The 14,245-nt window shown below is 46.6% G+C and overlaps 1 protein-coding gene across 4 annotated transcripts in view; it reads right to left on the bottom strand.

Annotated features, from left to right (window-relative positions):
* Positions 1-14,245, bottom strand: part of LOC119194530 (1-phosphatidylinositol 4,5-bisphosphate phosphodiesterase beta-4-like) — a 42,745-nt gene that overhangs the window by 16,083 nt on the left and 12,417 nt on the right. For all 4 annotated transcript variants that reach the window (XM_037448619.2, XM_037448622.2, XM_037448623.2 and 1 more), the window contains exons 4-7: positions 6,782-6,879; positions 4,191-4,271; positions 3,063-3,122; positions 1,276-1,419 (exon numbers count right to left, since the gene is read on the bottom strand). In XM_037448619.2, the coding sequence (XP_037304516.2) occupies positions 1,276-1,419; positions 3,063-3,122; positions 4,191-4,271; positions 6,782-6,865 (369 nt within the window). In that variant the 5' untranslated portion in view covers positions 6,866-6,879. The remainder of the gene's footprint in view (positions 1-1,275; positions 1,420-3,062; positions 3,123-4,190; positions 4,272-6,781; positions 6,880-14,245) is intronic.

Raw genomic sequence — 14,245 nt, 5'->3', positions numbered from 1 at the left:
CAGAGCGCAAACATTGTTTATAACAACAATCAGCACAAAAACACTCTCATGGGCGAACACCAACTGGCCAATAACAGATCACCACCAAACGGTTTGTAACTGGCTTTGTTGGGGGAGGTTTATTGTGTGACATTTGAATACATTACATTAACAAATAGAAATGGCTCAGGGCTCACAGCTACTCTTAATCATCCTGGTTGTGCTTTTTATTGCAGCCTCTTCGTGCGTCTCTCAGCACCTGAATGCAGCCCGATGGGGAACCATTGAGGACGACAGAAACCAGACATTTTGATAGAAATAGTTTCCGAAATGGATTTACATGTTATCTTTTTCTCTGCTAAGCCTTTGGGCCACACTGGATTTGTCACTAAACAGAAGATGGATGCATTTTTAAAAGTTTACTTTTTTTCTTCATTGATTTTGATGCGGTTTGTAATGTTAAACTGTCATCTGAAAGTTTGCCACAAGGCTTTTAATTCTTAATAAATCAAATAAACCCCCCCCCCCCCCCCCCCGAAACTAACAACATATTAAATTAATAAGAACGGATATATTGATGTCTGGATGGATAACATTTCTATTGTTAATAATAATGATAATGTATTATAAATCTCATATTGTATTACACCACTAATGACAGTTCATTGGTTCATCTGAGAAGAGTAATGCTTCAAAAGTGGATCAATTCAGCTGCCGGGAAGTTGAAACTCAATCTGCACATAGATTGTTTATTGTGGGCTGAACAGGATGTGTACAGAAGGGCTCATCAATAATAATGTCTGCTGATTAAAAAAAAAAAATGACAGAAAGAGAAGGGGCATCGTCCATCTCAGCCCAAAACAGAAATGGAAAGGGATGAGTGAGAAAAGGGAGGAAGCGATAACGAGAAGGGTGGAGAGGTGCAGCCAATTAGGCAGTCAGATTCCTCACAGATGTGCGAAGGAAAACAAAGAAAGCGCAGACGGAGAGAAGGATTAAAAAAAAATTACAGGGGAGAAGCAGAAGGCACAACAGGAGAGAAATATTAATCTGTATATTTATCAAAGTGAATCAACGGCTTTGTGTAGGAGTTGAACCAGGATTATGCAGGTTTATCCTTCACACATGTATATTTATTTATATGTATGAATATGTATACATGTGCTACACAGTCTGCTTGGTTTCCAGATCACACATTTGCTCTCTGACCATCATGAACATTCCCGTTAAGTGAGTAAATAAAGAGATCCAATACAAATCCGGCCTTGACTGGACCCGGCGGATGCAAGTACCTACCCTGGCTGTGTCGGGGCTCTCCGCCACCATGAACATGAAGTTGAGGTTGACCAGGTCGGTGCCGCTGCAGATGCAGATGATGCAGCCCTCCAGGTCCGCCTCCGTCTTTCCGATGGCCTCGAATGACGACAGGATCTTGGGGTCCTGAGAGAACGAGAACGTGAGTTCAGTGAAACACAGTCAGAATCCCTGTGGGTTCCGATTTATATTGTTATTTAAACGTTTTTAAGTGCAATATTATTGACAAATACAACTCGGACATTAAGTTTCTATTGAACGCACATGTTGGACGTTTTAATTTGATGAGTTTGTTAATGAAATGCACGTCTGCACAGGAGCATCACAAGGTCTAAGATCTGGGGACAAAACAAAGTGAAGCAGCGGATCGACTGGTTCGACGCTACCTTGACAACCAGAAGAGAATAACAAAAAGCAGACTGATACGGTACTGATAAAGCACATAATGAAAAATCCCATTAGGAAATGTGCAAGATACGCGAGATGTTGCATTGAGCCACTGATCTGAGTGCTGCTTGTGCTGCGTGTGCTTCAGAGGAACATAACAAAAAAAATGTTCTGGTTTATTTCAGAAAATACAGAAACCTGTTTGTGTCCCTCCACTAATAATCTTTCTTTAAGCTAATTATACAGCAAATGCTGGAAAAGTAAACAGTCCTATTTACAGTAGGATTTTGACATGTGATAATCTACCGTCCTTGCCACAGTCGAGTCCGCTACGACAGGTTTGTGTCTGTCACCATCGTCGCCATGGAAACATGTTTTTTTGTTGTTGTTGTTGTGTGATCGAATTAAAGCAACAGGCCAAGTCGTTTGTAGCCCATCCAGTTCCATTCACCCCCCCCCCCTACCTCCATTGGATTATGCGCAACAGCTCTCAGGGGGCTGGTGTGACCGCCTGCGGCTACCTGCAGAACGCTACACCGCGTTAGAGCTAACAGGTGGGGAGTACGTGCCCGTACGCATGTGCTCACGCGCACACACAGCAAACAGACCCCCGCCTGCTGTCAACAGTACACACGCAAGCTGGCAATGCCTCGGTGTCTCACGTCACACTGTTAGAGGCGTGACAGGCCTGCGTCCTGCATCCTGATCAGAGGACATCATTGGTAAAAAAAAACATTCAGCTGGTCCGTGAGGTTCAGCACTACGACATAATGTGTCAACGTCAGGCCAAGCATTAGTCGATATTTCATTTACTGAGAGAGCGTTGGGGTTTGTGTGTTTGTGGCCACACTCCGGCTCAAAAGATGGGTTCAGCTGCTCTGAAAATACACAACAATGCAGCTGCTTGGTACATATTGCCTATTCCTTGATTGCTTGGCTGTTACAGGACAAGGAAAAGGTCGTCCTGACAGAGACGGGACGTCTTATACCCGAGAGATTCTGATCCCACAGTGAACTCCGTAACCCACTTGTCCATCACAATGGGGCCGGAAGCACAATGCTTCATTATTCCTCTTTGTATTGAAAGAAACAATGGAAGCTGCAGATAAACCTTGCCGGGGTTGTATGAATATTGTTAAATATTTTATGTTTATGTTCTGCTAGGCACGCGCCCCTCCCCCCACCCCCCGGGGCAGAGTCCCAGATCAGTCAGCCGATTGATAGAAATCACCGGTGTAGCTAATGAAAACAATAACCCTGTAGGCCTCCACAGATCTCACCAGGAGAGTCACCGTGGCGCCGGGAGAGAGGGGGGGGGGGGGGGAGGGGCGTGAACGTTGTAAAAACAGGTAGTGAGGAAATTGTGTTTCCCGAGGTCTCACCTTTGGGACGGCACCGACGCGGATGCTGTTGATGAGGGAACACTCGAGAACCTGACCTTCCTGCAGGAGAGACACGGAGAGAGAGGGAATTACAGGGAGGAGGGGGGGGGGTGGGGGGCAGGGGGGGAGAAGACGCGCTGCACGTTGTTTGCTTTGCAATCATTTCTGTTGCACGGCGGAAACACCTCGACCTCTCTTGAGGCGGTTATTAGCGTAGGTTATGCAACGTGGCCACATCTTTCTCATAATCAAGTTTCCAATAACGGGTCTTTCTTTGTTTACCGCTGTCACATTAGGCGTCCTAACACACGGCTCAATTTGGGAGTTTAATTCCCAGTGGGACGTCCTCCTGCAACACTTACACAGGATAAGCAGGTTAATGCTTACGAAGAGCTCTCAAACCCGTCCCGCAGGTTTTCCTGTTGAGCAGCAGACTGTAATGAAAAAGCTATATTCTCCCCCCGGTTGAGTTTAATAACGTACTTGAATGAGCTGAAAACAAGTGGCCACCTCGAGGGACGGAAACCATTCCAAACATCATTTAGGAAATGGTCATTGGTGAGGATTTGTTGAGAGTGTAACACACTGAACTCTAAGCATTTAGAATCTCTTAAAGATGCAAATGTAATTAAATGTCATTTTGTGGGCCTTGATGGTCAGAGGTTATATCATTCTTTGTTGTTTACCTTTTATTTGGTCTATTATTAGATTTATTACTTTTTTTTACCATGTATCTTGTGTGCACTGTCCACTTTGCTGCCACGATCCTGTGAATTTCCCCATTGTGGGAGTAATAAAGGAATCTCATCTTACTGACTCAATAAGTATGACTCTTCAGACTCAAAATGACCCCCCCCCCCCTCAGGCCACTGCTGTAAATAAGGGGCGTTCCTAGCAGGGATCGGACTACCTGGGCAGGTAACAAGTAGCCTTCAGACACCAGAGTCTGTACCGTCGTGTTTCTAGAGGTAACGATGGTGTCTGGACTGGTGCATTCCTTTCTCATCTTTGCGAAAGAAAATATAACAAATAAATACATAAATATAATTGCTCCTCATTGCAAAGTGAACAACGAGCTACTAAATAAAACCACGTGTTTTGGAGAACACAAAAGGGTGGAGGTCGTACCTTCCCCTCACTCTTCCAGCAGAGGAAAAATCCGTACTCGTCCACCTTCATCTGACAGTTGGGCTCAAAGACGAACGGGTCCTGCAGAGAGGAAAACAAAAAGAGAGTCAAAGGGTTTTATTTTGAAATGAAACTGTTAACATGTCTCATACAGACGCACAACTTACCCAACCAGACAAACACACCTGGCTGCTCATTTCTAAGATGTACCAACGGAAGCCTGCTGATCTAACCCAAATATTTCCCCCCTCAGTTCAATCAGCTGCCGGAGGTTGTGATTGCATCACTGCGTGCATGAAGTGTGTGTGTGTGTGTGTCTTTTATCCATCTAAAATCAGACATTGGAGACGGACAAAACATGAGAATACAATAGGAGATGGATGCTGGGTCACTTTAGCTCTCGCATTAGCAGTAGGGAACACACACACACACACACACACACACACACACACACGCGCGCACACACGCACGCACACACGCACGCACACACGCACATTTCAGGATCCATGGGAAAGGGCTGCAGATAGTGAGCTTTTATTTGACCATATAATTTAATCTAAAACAGTCATAAAAAAACGGAACAATCTAGTTTCCATTATTGGAAACTGCTGTAAGTGGCGTTAAAAGCTGCACTCTTTCATCTGAACTGGGACTGACGGAGGCCTCAGTGTCACATAGTGAAGTCAACTGGATGTTTAGAGCACGCAGCAGGCTACGGTTACACCATCAACCCGACGGGCACCACCAGTCCGGGTACCACTCATCATGTGCACGGGGAGCCTGGGTAGGTGTCTTTTGTCTCGTTGGCTTTTTTGTGTTGGCCAAAAAGTCTACTTCGGATGTGCGAACATTTTCTAATATTTTTGGTAATTGCCTTGAGAAGATTAAAAATGAAGATACCAATATTATCAACTGTGCTTCAAAACATTTTGAAGAAGTAAATGATTCAATAGTTTTTCACATTTTCTACATTCTGACTGTTTTTTTCTCTTCTCTAGAGAAATAAAAGGCTGTTCAGTCCCCATGGAAACAGAAACACCAGCAGCATCTGAAGTGATCGATTTACAATTAGCAGGCAATTACTGACACACACACCAAATACCACAACACAAGCATTGTGGGACACTCTTACAAATAGTCGAATGTTGTATATTGTTATTTTGCACAGGACTGCCGTGGGTACATATTGCATTGACAGACTTCACGCATCGATTTGTAAACTACGTATTAATACACACTGGGCATCACGTTGCTCTGCCATCTGTCACTCAGCGGGGTTTTGTTCAGTGGAAAATGTTTAGTGGAAAACATCCATGCTGTTAGGCATATTCGTGCCTATGCGTGTGTGTGTATAAGTGTGTGCATTTGGGTGTGTGTATTAAAAGTGGCCTCGAGACAGGGATTGACACAGAGCATGTCCCCAGGGGTGGACTCGCGCCCACGTCATCTAGAGAGGACGCATACGTGTCCTGGAGGCTTTGTAGCGGCCACGAGCTCAGGGCTTCCTCCAGTGGCACGCCGGCCCCGCTGCATGGCTCACTTTGACATGGCCGTGGAATCGATGACGCTTTTCCTACTCTCACAAACAGCGGACTGATGTGTGTGTGTGTGTGTGAGACACACTTTGCCTTGGCAAATGTCCTAGCTAAGTGTCCTGATTAAATTAGTCAGAGGAAACGTGGGCAGAAAGATACACACAGGGTCATATGCAGACACACACACACACACACACACACACACACACACACACACACACACACACACACACACACACACACACACACACACACACACACACACACACACACACACACACACACACACACACACACACACACACACGGATGGATATTTGGTGAGACGTTTTCTCTTGGGAAAACATTTGTGAAAATCCATTCTAATTATATTTGAATTAGATTTAAGGGCAATAAATATGACAATAAATATGCAACTGAGTAATAACTTAATGTTACCCTTCGATTTAGTGTCAATTACTTTTACATGAAGGTACTGGTATATAATTGATCCGTATGTTTGTTGATTTGCTTTAGGAAAAGCACTTGGTCTACTGAGCATTATTAATCTCAGCTCTGTGACGCTGCATTCCTCCTTATTTTCTACCGATTTTAAATCATTCTACCCAACTCCCCTTGTACAGCTGTGAGGAAATCGCCGTGCCGATGAGGAGAATGACTAACAGTCCTTAGGTGAATACAGAGAACACGATCACTCAGGCAACGTGCTTCAGACCCGAGGACGAGCCGGAGCGCCTCAGCGATGCAGCTCTACGTGGCCCGCCTACATCCACAGCGGTGGCGTATCGGGGTTATAAAGGGGACGCTCCCGCAGCGTTATTGATGTGCGAGTGTGCGCGCTAATGACCAAGGGGAGGGAGGGGGAAATTAAAGGGAGAAGGATGTCAAAGGGCAGAGCCAATAACCAGGGACAGTTTATTGACCGACTGGTGCAGCGTGCCTCCCCGGCGAATCAAGGGAAGTGAACTGTAGGCCGTTCCATTCATGCATTTATTTACTTACATCTAACGCACCGCAGAAATCTCGTAATCAAACAAAGATTTGCATCATTTTTACCTCATCAAACCGGTCGAAGGAGGCGCCTTCCTGCATGAACTCGGGCAGGTGCTTCTGCCAGTTGAATTCGTAGGATTTCGTCATGGCTGCTCACAGACCTGAGGGACAAACAGGAGAGACGGACACATGCACAGAGAAAGCATCAGTGAAAGGTCTGCAGGAACAAGGTGTACCGCAGATGGAAGGAACATTGAGTCTTCATGGACAGAACGCGTCCTACGTGAACACGATACGTCTACTTCTTTCCTCTCTAGTCACACATCCATCCTCAACTCCATGCTCATAAAACACATTTATAAAAACACAACATTCTAACATAGAGTACACGTAGTGAGGTCGATGTAGGGGACAGGTTGAGGACGGGTCAACTCTGGGCAGCCACTAGTTTGGTCAACCTGCGCCACCTGACGGGGAGTATTGGAGGATGGATTTTTCCATTTAGTCTTTTATCTTCCACTCAGCCTGAATGTTCTGCACCCTCCTCATTAAGACGCAATAAAAAAAAAAAGCTTGGTTCACATGACGCACCTGAGCGTGTTCGATTTCGGGACGGGGTCCTGACAGGAAGCCGTAACGTCGTTGATGACACCACCTAAATATAGGCTGTACCCACGTCATCCTTATATGTGTCAGGCAAACTGAGAGGGTGAATGTGACATACTATGTATAGTCCGAGAGCTCAGCTGGTATGAAGTCATTAAGGGAATACCCTGAGGGGGGGGGGGGGGGGGGGGGGATTGGATTAGGACCTGTTTCAGGGCTGACATTTCTTTATGGTGATGGCTAATACAGACGCTGAATAGACTAATAGAGAGAAAATCAGGTAAAACACAATCAACAAAATCAAACACAAGTAGCTTGGCTGTAATTTAGTCTCTAGCAATTGTACTCGAGTGTTGACCCTAAGCTTTTATTGGAGAAAATATCCGTGTTTGTGTACACGTGTGTATTTGTGTGTGTGTTGTCCTGCTCTTGCCCCGAGATTGAAGTGCCACGTTTCAAAAAGAAAGCACCCAATTTCCACACGGGGGAAAAACTGAAAATGGATTTTGAGATGGTGAGATGCCAAGAGAGAGAGAGAGTGAGAGTGAGAGTGAGAGTGAGAGTGAGAGTGAGTGAGAGAGAGAGAGAGAGAGAGAGAGAACTCAAATATGGGCAAACAAAGTGCTATGCTTTTGGGGGGGGGGGGGGAAGAGGCAGATAACGGCAAACTAAAAGCTGTCAACTTTAAATAAAGTCGACGAGCGGTGCAAAGGGGTGAGAGACAGAAGGAGGGAGGAGAGAGAGACAACAGAAATGCAGAAATGGACGAGTGAAACAGCTGTGTGTGACAGAGGCTGGCTGGAGACGACAGGGCACAGCAGGGGGCGGGGGGGTCTGCTTTTGATGTGGGGAACAGTACTTGCTGAGTGCGCTGCAGTCCATCCCGCCACGACAGATGCAGGCGGAGGCTTTGAGAGGCCCGCGGGACGTCATTAGGATTCAGAAAAGCTTCACAATTATACAGCAGCTAATAGGAGCTAATCTACCCCCCCCATGTGTGCAGGTTCATTAAAAAGATTTGATTACTCGATCAATGGAAAAAGACCAGAAAATGAGGGAACATTATGTAACTCGGTGTATTTGCTGAGCGACCGATCCGTTCCAGGTCCAATTTCCATTCGTGATGTCTGTACACTTTATACTTTTTCACCGCAAAAACAATATCATCGTTCAAAAACATGCTTTCATTACGTGCCCCTGTGGGACATAAAGAGGCCTCTGAGAGATGGTTTTCAGTGCCAGTACGCCCCGGGACGGGACCAATAAACCCAGTGAAAGAGGGGGGGGCAACTTGATCAAACTCAGCCCTCCACCATCTGTCGTGTCCTTCCAATGGTCCAAACACACACACACACACACACACACACACACACACACACACACACACACACACACACACACACACACACACACACACACACACACACACACACACACACACACACACACACACACACACACACACACACACACACACACACACACACAAATCACAGATGCAAACTTCCTGTGGAGATTAAGAACCGAGGCCAGGCTCGCTGCCAGTAACACAACCCACAGAGAAGGCTGCTGTAAATAGGCTGCACCCTGTCTAGATTATTTAATAACACCAAACCTCAGAGAAATGTTGTGAATTCCTAAACCGGATTGAGAACGATACGACAAATGGCATATCTAATTTGGACTAATTGGGTTGTGCTGTCCTGTCTGACGTTAGCCTAGTTCTTGCCACTCTCAACCGTTTGCATTAGATAACATTTTCCTCAGCGGGATAAAAAGCCGTCCAATCGCGGCGCGCCGAGGTCCTGCGAGGTCGCGCCAGCGCCCGCATCGCGCCGCCTCCGAGCTCCCGGGGCGTGCCAGCGCGCACGTGCGGAGCAGAGGGAAGCGGAGGGAAGCGAGCGAGGTCCGAGCCCCCCTGCCCAACCCCTGACAACGAGATAATTGCGACAGATAGGAGCCCCCCGGGGGAGGCACGCCGTCTCCAGCCTCCTCATCTAGAATGGCAGCGAGGGCAACGGCGGTCCCACACCTCATAAACTGAAATGAGGCTACCGCTACTGCATCAGCCGGCCAGCGGCGGCGGCGGGGAGGTTGGCCGGGGACACGCATTCAAACGGACAACACACGCGCGCAGCACATCTGACGCGGCTGGCACAGTAACCAAAAGCTCTGCTTTGATGCATAATCCACAACAGGTATTAAGTGAAAGGGCTCCGGCATTAAAAATAACAACATTGTGCAGCTCGGCCCAACCAAGAGAAGCCAAAGGAAACAGAGACAGATAACAGGCCTTTTTACCCAGGCGCCTCTCATGCCTCTTTTGATCTGACAGCACAAATTGTCTCCTGCTGCTTTTGGTTTTCATGCACTAATTTGAAATCTTACCTCATCCAACATACAAGTCCATATATGAGTATTTTTTGATATTCAGGAGAAAATGTGGATCTCCTGACAGCGTCTATAAAGTGCTACATCTCTGCAATCTCTCTGATGACACTTCAAGTTCTGAGGAACCCGAAATTAGATTTATGGACTACTAGAAACGTGAACCATTACAATACAGCTGGAACAGAGCGGTTATGAATGATTGGCTGACACACAAGCTGAACTCATCAATGTCTTACTAAACTGCTCAAATTCCGGGAAACCGTATTTTCCTGCAGTCTCCCTTTTGTAGCCTCAGAAGTAGGAAAACATGATTTCTGTTTATCTTGAACAGCCGGCCGGGGTTAGAGGACAAGATGAATGTTACATACGTGATGGTTTTCATCATACAACCTGACATTTTTTTCCCCCCCATAGCGCTCCTGGTTTGACCATGTATGGCCCGGCTGGAAATAAACCCCAACGTTACCGTGTGATGTAGGGCTGGACCTTATGTCGTCCTAGGCTAATGACCAACAGGCAAATCTAAAATTCAACAGGAGAATAGCAAAGACACACCATCACGTCTACTGGAGACGTTTCAAAACACATCTGCACCCGCATTCCATTCAATTTGCTGCGGCGTCCTTCGCCCGTCAGACGCACACAGTGCGAGGCAGCACTTCAGCTGTGGATGTTTAGAAGAATACTGGCATCCAAAGGGAACTCGGCACAGTGTGACACCTTATCGTTAGGACTTTTTCAGGCCTGCTTGGTCACGTTAGAGGTGAATGAAATGTTCTGAGCTGTATAAAACGACACTGAACCGTATGGGCCTGCAGGAGGCTGAAGCTTCCAACGCGTTCGAACTAAACCACAGGTGCCGTTTAAACCGCAGCCTCTGGGAAAAACAACTTTAAAACAGACAACGCAAGTTTAAGCCGGTTCAAACCACAGCTAATGACAGTGCTTAAATGAAACCGGTAGAACTAGAAAGAAGGACTTCCACGTCCACCAAAAAGGAAAAGGCATTTAAAGACACTAACACAGAACCGTGCGCCCACGAGTCCAACAGCAAATGATAGCGATCATCACTCCTCCACCCAAAATGTGTTCCTGATCCAAAGTGATTTGCTTCTCCTGATCTGATAAGCAGCCAGCAGGATTCCAACAAGACTGTCTAACACAGGAAATCAATTATACGTACATTCCAACCCGATTATATTATTCCCACTTACCCCCGGTGAAAAAACTCTGAATCATGTTTGTTTAAACCAGCTCGGCTTTGCTTACATACTCTGCACTTCTCAATGTAATAACACGATGTTGCTGCTCCATGCGCTGCTGGCTGAGTTTTAGAAAAATAAATAGGAGGAAGAACAAACTCTGCGCGTGCACGTTAACCACGGCGTTATGCAACAATGGTTCTGCATGGTCGCTCGTGTTTTGTTGCACATGTACATGCCATTCAACCACCGGGCTCTCTCAGTGCATCCGGGTCTACGATCTAAAAGTGTCGTGTCCTCCTTCCTGTTTGTCTACAATATTTATTCAAGTTTAGTCCGTAAAGACTCCTCCCCTATTTACATAGAGAAGGTGGACCGCCGACAGCATTTCTCAACGGGCCTCTCCTTCATGTACCATCACTCTTCCTCTGTCCCCATCAGGTTCAGGGCCCCACTAAGGCTGGAGTCATCTTAGCACACGCACACACCTACTAGTTCACCTACACAAAGTCTCAAATAACACACTGCCAGTTAGATTTCTATCCAGGTGATACCTGAATATGTTCGCTAGATCACCCGAACATCGATCATTGTGTTTAAAGAACGTTGGAAGCTAATTAACTAACTAATGCAGACTCATCACTATCTAGTGGACCGGTCAATGCAACACAATCTGAAATGATAGTGCATCCTTTAAAACAGCCCCATCACCAAAGTGAATTGAATAAAGCAACAAATACAGACCTTTCTTCACATGCACCACGTAGTTGCATCACGCATTCTGTCCCCAAGGCATCGTACAACACCAAGAACCCCCCCCGCATCACATCTCCCTGCTGGCCTTCAGGGCAGTCGATGCAAATAGCTCGATCGTCCAGTAGTACAAGTACAAGCGCCAACATTGCAAAGGTCAGAGGTCAGCTCCCACTGGGGCCCCTCTGGTAACTGATGCTTCTCTGGCTCTCGACGGGGTCCACGCCCCGGACTTGCTCCATGACTCGCGATCCCATCGATACAGAACGACGGTATTCATTATGCTGCAGCGTCGCATCACAATTAAACATCAAAAACAGCGCTTTGGCAGAGAGTTAGGAAAGAAAGCTCTGACGCACACGGCCGCTCGCTGCTCCTGTTGCTTTTGGACGAGGGAGACGGACGGAGGTTTGGAGCAGCATTAAAACAAGATTATGGGAGTTAACTTTTAATTGTTGTAGGTTTAGGATTTTCGTAGCTGGATGTTCGGTTTGTCCATGTAGGTCCCGTGTTGACCGGACCAGCCTGACGTGTGCAGAAACGTGAATAGCCCCGTGGATGTGCTATTTAAGAAGGGCTGCTTTGAACCAGTTTCCACGCACACAATGCATCGCATCATCTCCACCTTCCTCCTTCGGTACTCCTCGTCACATTTGAACCAAGTCACATTTGAAAATGACCCAAATCTCTTAATGCAGCTGTACTTGAACGGGTCCCTGGGGGAGGGAGGCCGGAGGGAGGCAGCTCCCGTAGACGGCGCACAACACACGACAAGACTCTGCTACGGGGACCCTGCAGCAGCCACGTTGCACTGTAATGTATGTGTGACAGACACAGTAGATTCCCATCTCTGCGTCAGCCCTTGTACGACTCGTGCACTACGTTGGATGGCCGTCATGTTGCTGTGGATCCAACACAAACCATCTCCAAATGTACCGCTTTTTAATAAAAGCTTTTTTTAGTTTAATTAAACTAAATGTTATGACAACCGGCGAGACAAAGTCCAACCCGGGAAAGACCCGAGAAGTAAGGGACTTGAATCCAGATTGGAGACTGGATGACAACATTCTGGTGGTGGCAGGAAGGTTTCATTGTATTAGCGTGAATTAGATTAAAGTGCCCTATCAGATGGAATCCAGTTACCAGAACAGGTTGAGCATACTTTGCTGCACACACCACTCACGCAGAGAGAAATACCAGTAAAGGTCTTTAATTTGATGAGAGCATATAAAGAGATACCTCGTCTCCATTAAACCAAGGAGACCACGTGGCGGTAAAAATCCATGCCGCTTTCACGCGGCGCGCCGTCATTACAGTGCAGGTCCAGTGATGGCTGGGTCAGGATCTCCGGTCCCACACAGACACTGAAGCACAGCGCAGCGCGGGTTACTACACGGAACCCTGCATGCAGGGAACAACTTCAGTGTGGAGAGCTGCAGGGCCGAGGAGGGCGTGAGTGGAAACGCTGAATGATGAGACCAAGCGCTAAAACCTACTAAAATCCCCCCCCCCCTGCTTGTACTGGGTTTACTGACTGGTATATATGGCCCCTCCAGCAGCGAGGGACTGTGTGTGGTTCCATGTTTGTTCAAAGAGTCAGTAATGTAAAGTGCATCCTTATTTACAGCCTGGAGAAGTGGAGTTGGGATGAAAAGATTGCAAATCTTAATCTCCACGTAACAATTCCTTTAGCTTCTGACAGGCTGCATACAGAGAGAAACACATCAAATACTGCTGACTATTATTTTGTTCGTTGTGAACTAATCGCGAGGAGACTTTTTGTTGGAGAGTTGGTTTGAGTCATCATAAAGACAAGAACCATTCCGTTATAACATAACTGGCTAACCGTATATCCTCCCAGGTGTAAATGTGAGAAAAACAACAAGAGAACACTGCGGTAAATCTTAAACAGTCCACCACCTGACACAAAGGAAGGATAAGGAAGAGGTGTTCAGTGGCCACAAAACTAAATCAATTCCAGCTCTCTAACTCCCTCCACATTACTCCTAAATTACAAAGGCTTACCAAAAATCTGGGTAGTTTCATCCCTCGTAAATACTCAGTGAGAAGGAAATGTAATTGTGGTTGTGGCTGGAAAAGTTGGACTTTTCTCCAATGTGTGTAAAATGTTTATTTTTATTGGGAGGTTGGCGAGTCTAGAAGCAAGCCTTCAGATCTCACATGCACGCTAAAATTGCCCCCAATTGACGGGGAGAGATAGTTAAAAGAAATGAGATGAAGAATGTCCTCATGTCATGTGGAAGAATGTCTTTTCCTTTGCCTTTTATAGTATCGAGGATCACGGCGCCAGCTCACGCTCCTCAGTCCAACGTCACCTCATTAGCTTGAGCCCGGGATGCTGGAAACGGGCTCTCAGTCTCACACCTACAGGCTGCAGTCTGCTGTCCGACATACGCGGGCACAGATTCTGCGTGGGCCCAAGTGGCGCTGCAGTGGGATCCCCCCCCCTCGCCCTCACACAGGAGACGCGTTTCTTTTTTTTTTCAGGTCACTTTCCAGGTTTCAGTCCTAGTACTGAACAGCAGATGGAGATGTAAATTAGTTCATATAAAAA

This window comes from Pungitius pungitius, chromosome 20 (assembly GCF_949316345.1).
Source record: "Pungitius pungitius chromosome 20, fPunPun2.1, whole genome shotgun sequence".
NCBI classification, from domain to species: Eukaryota; Metazoa; Chordata; class Actinopteri; order Perciformes; family Gasterosteidae; genus Pungitius; species Pungitius pungitius.
Note: the sequence above shows the minus strand (reverse complement) of the source record. Positions and strands in the feature narration are given on the sequence as shown.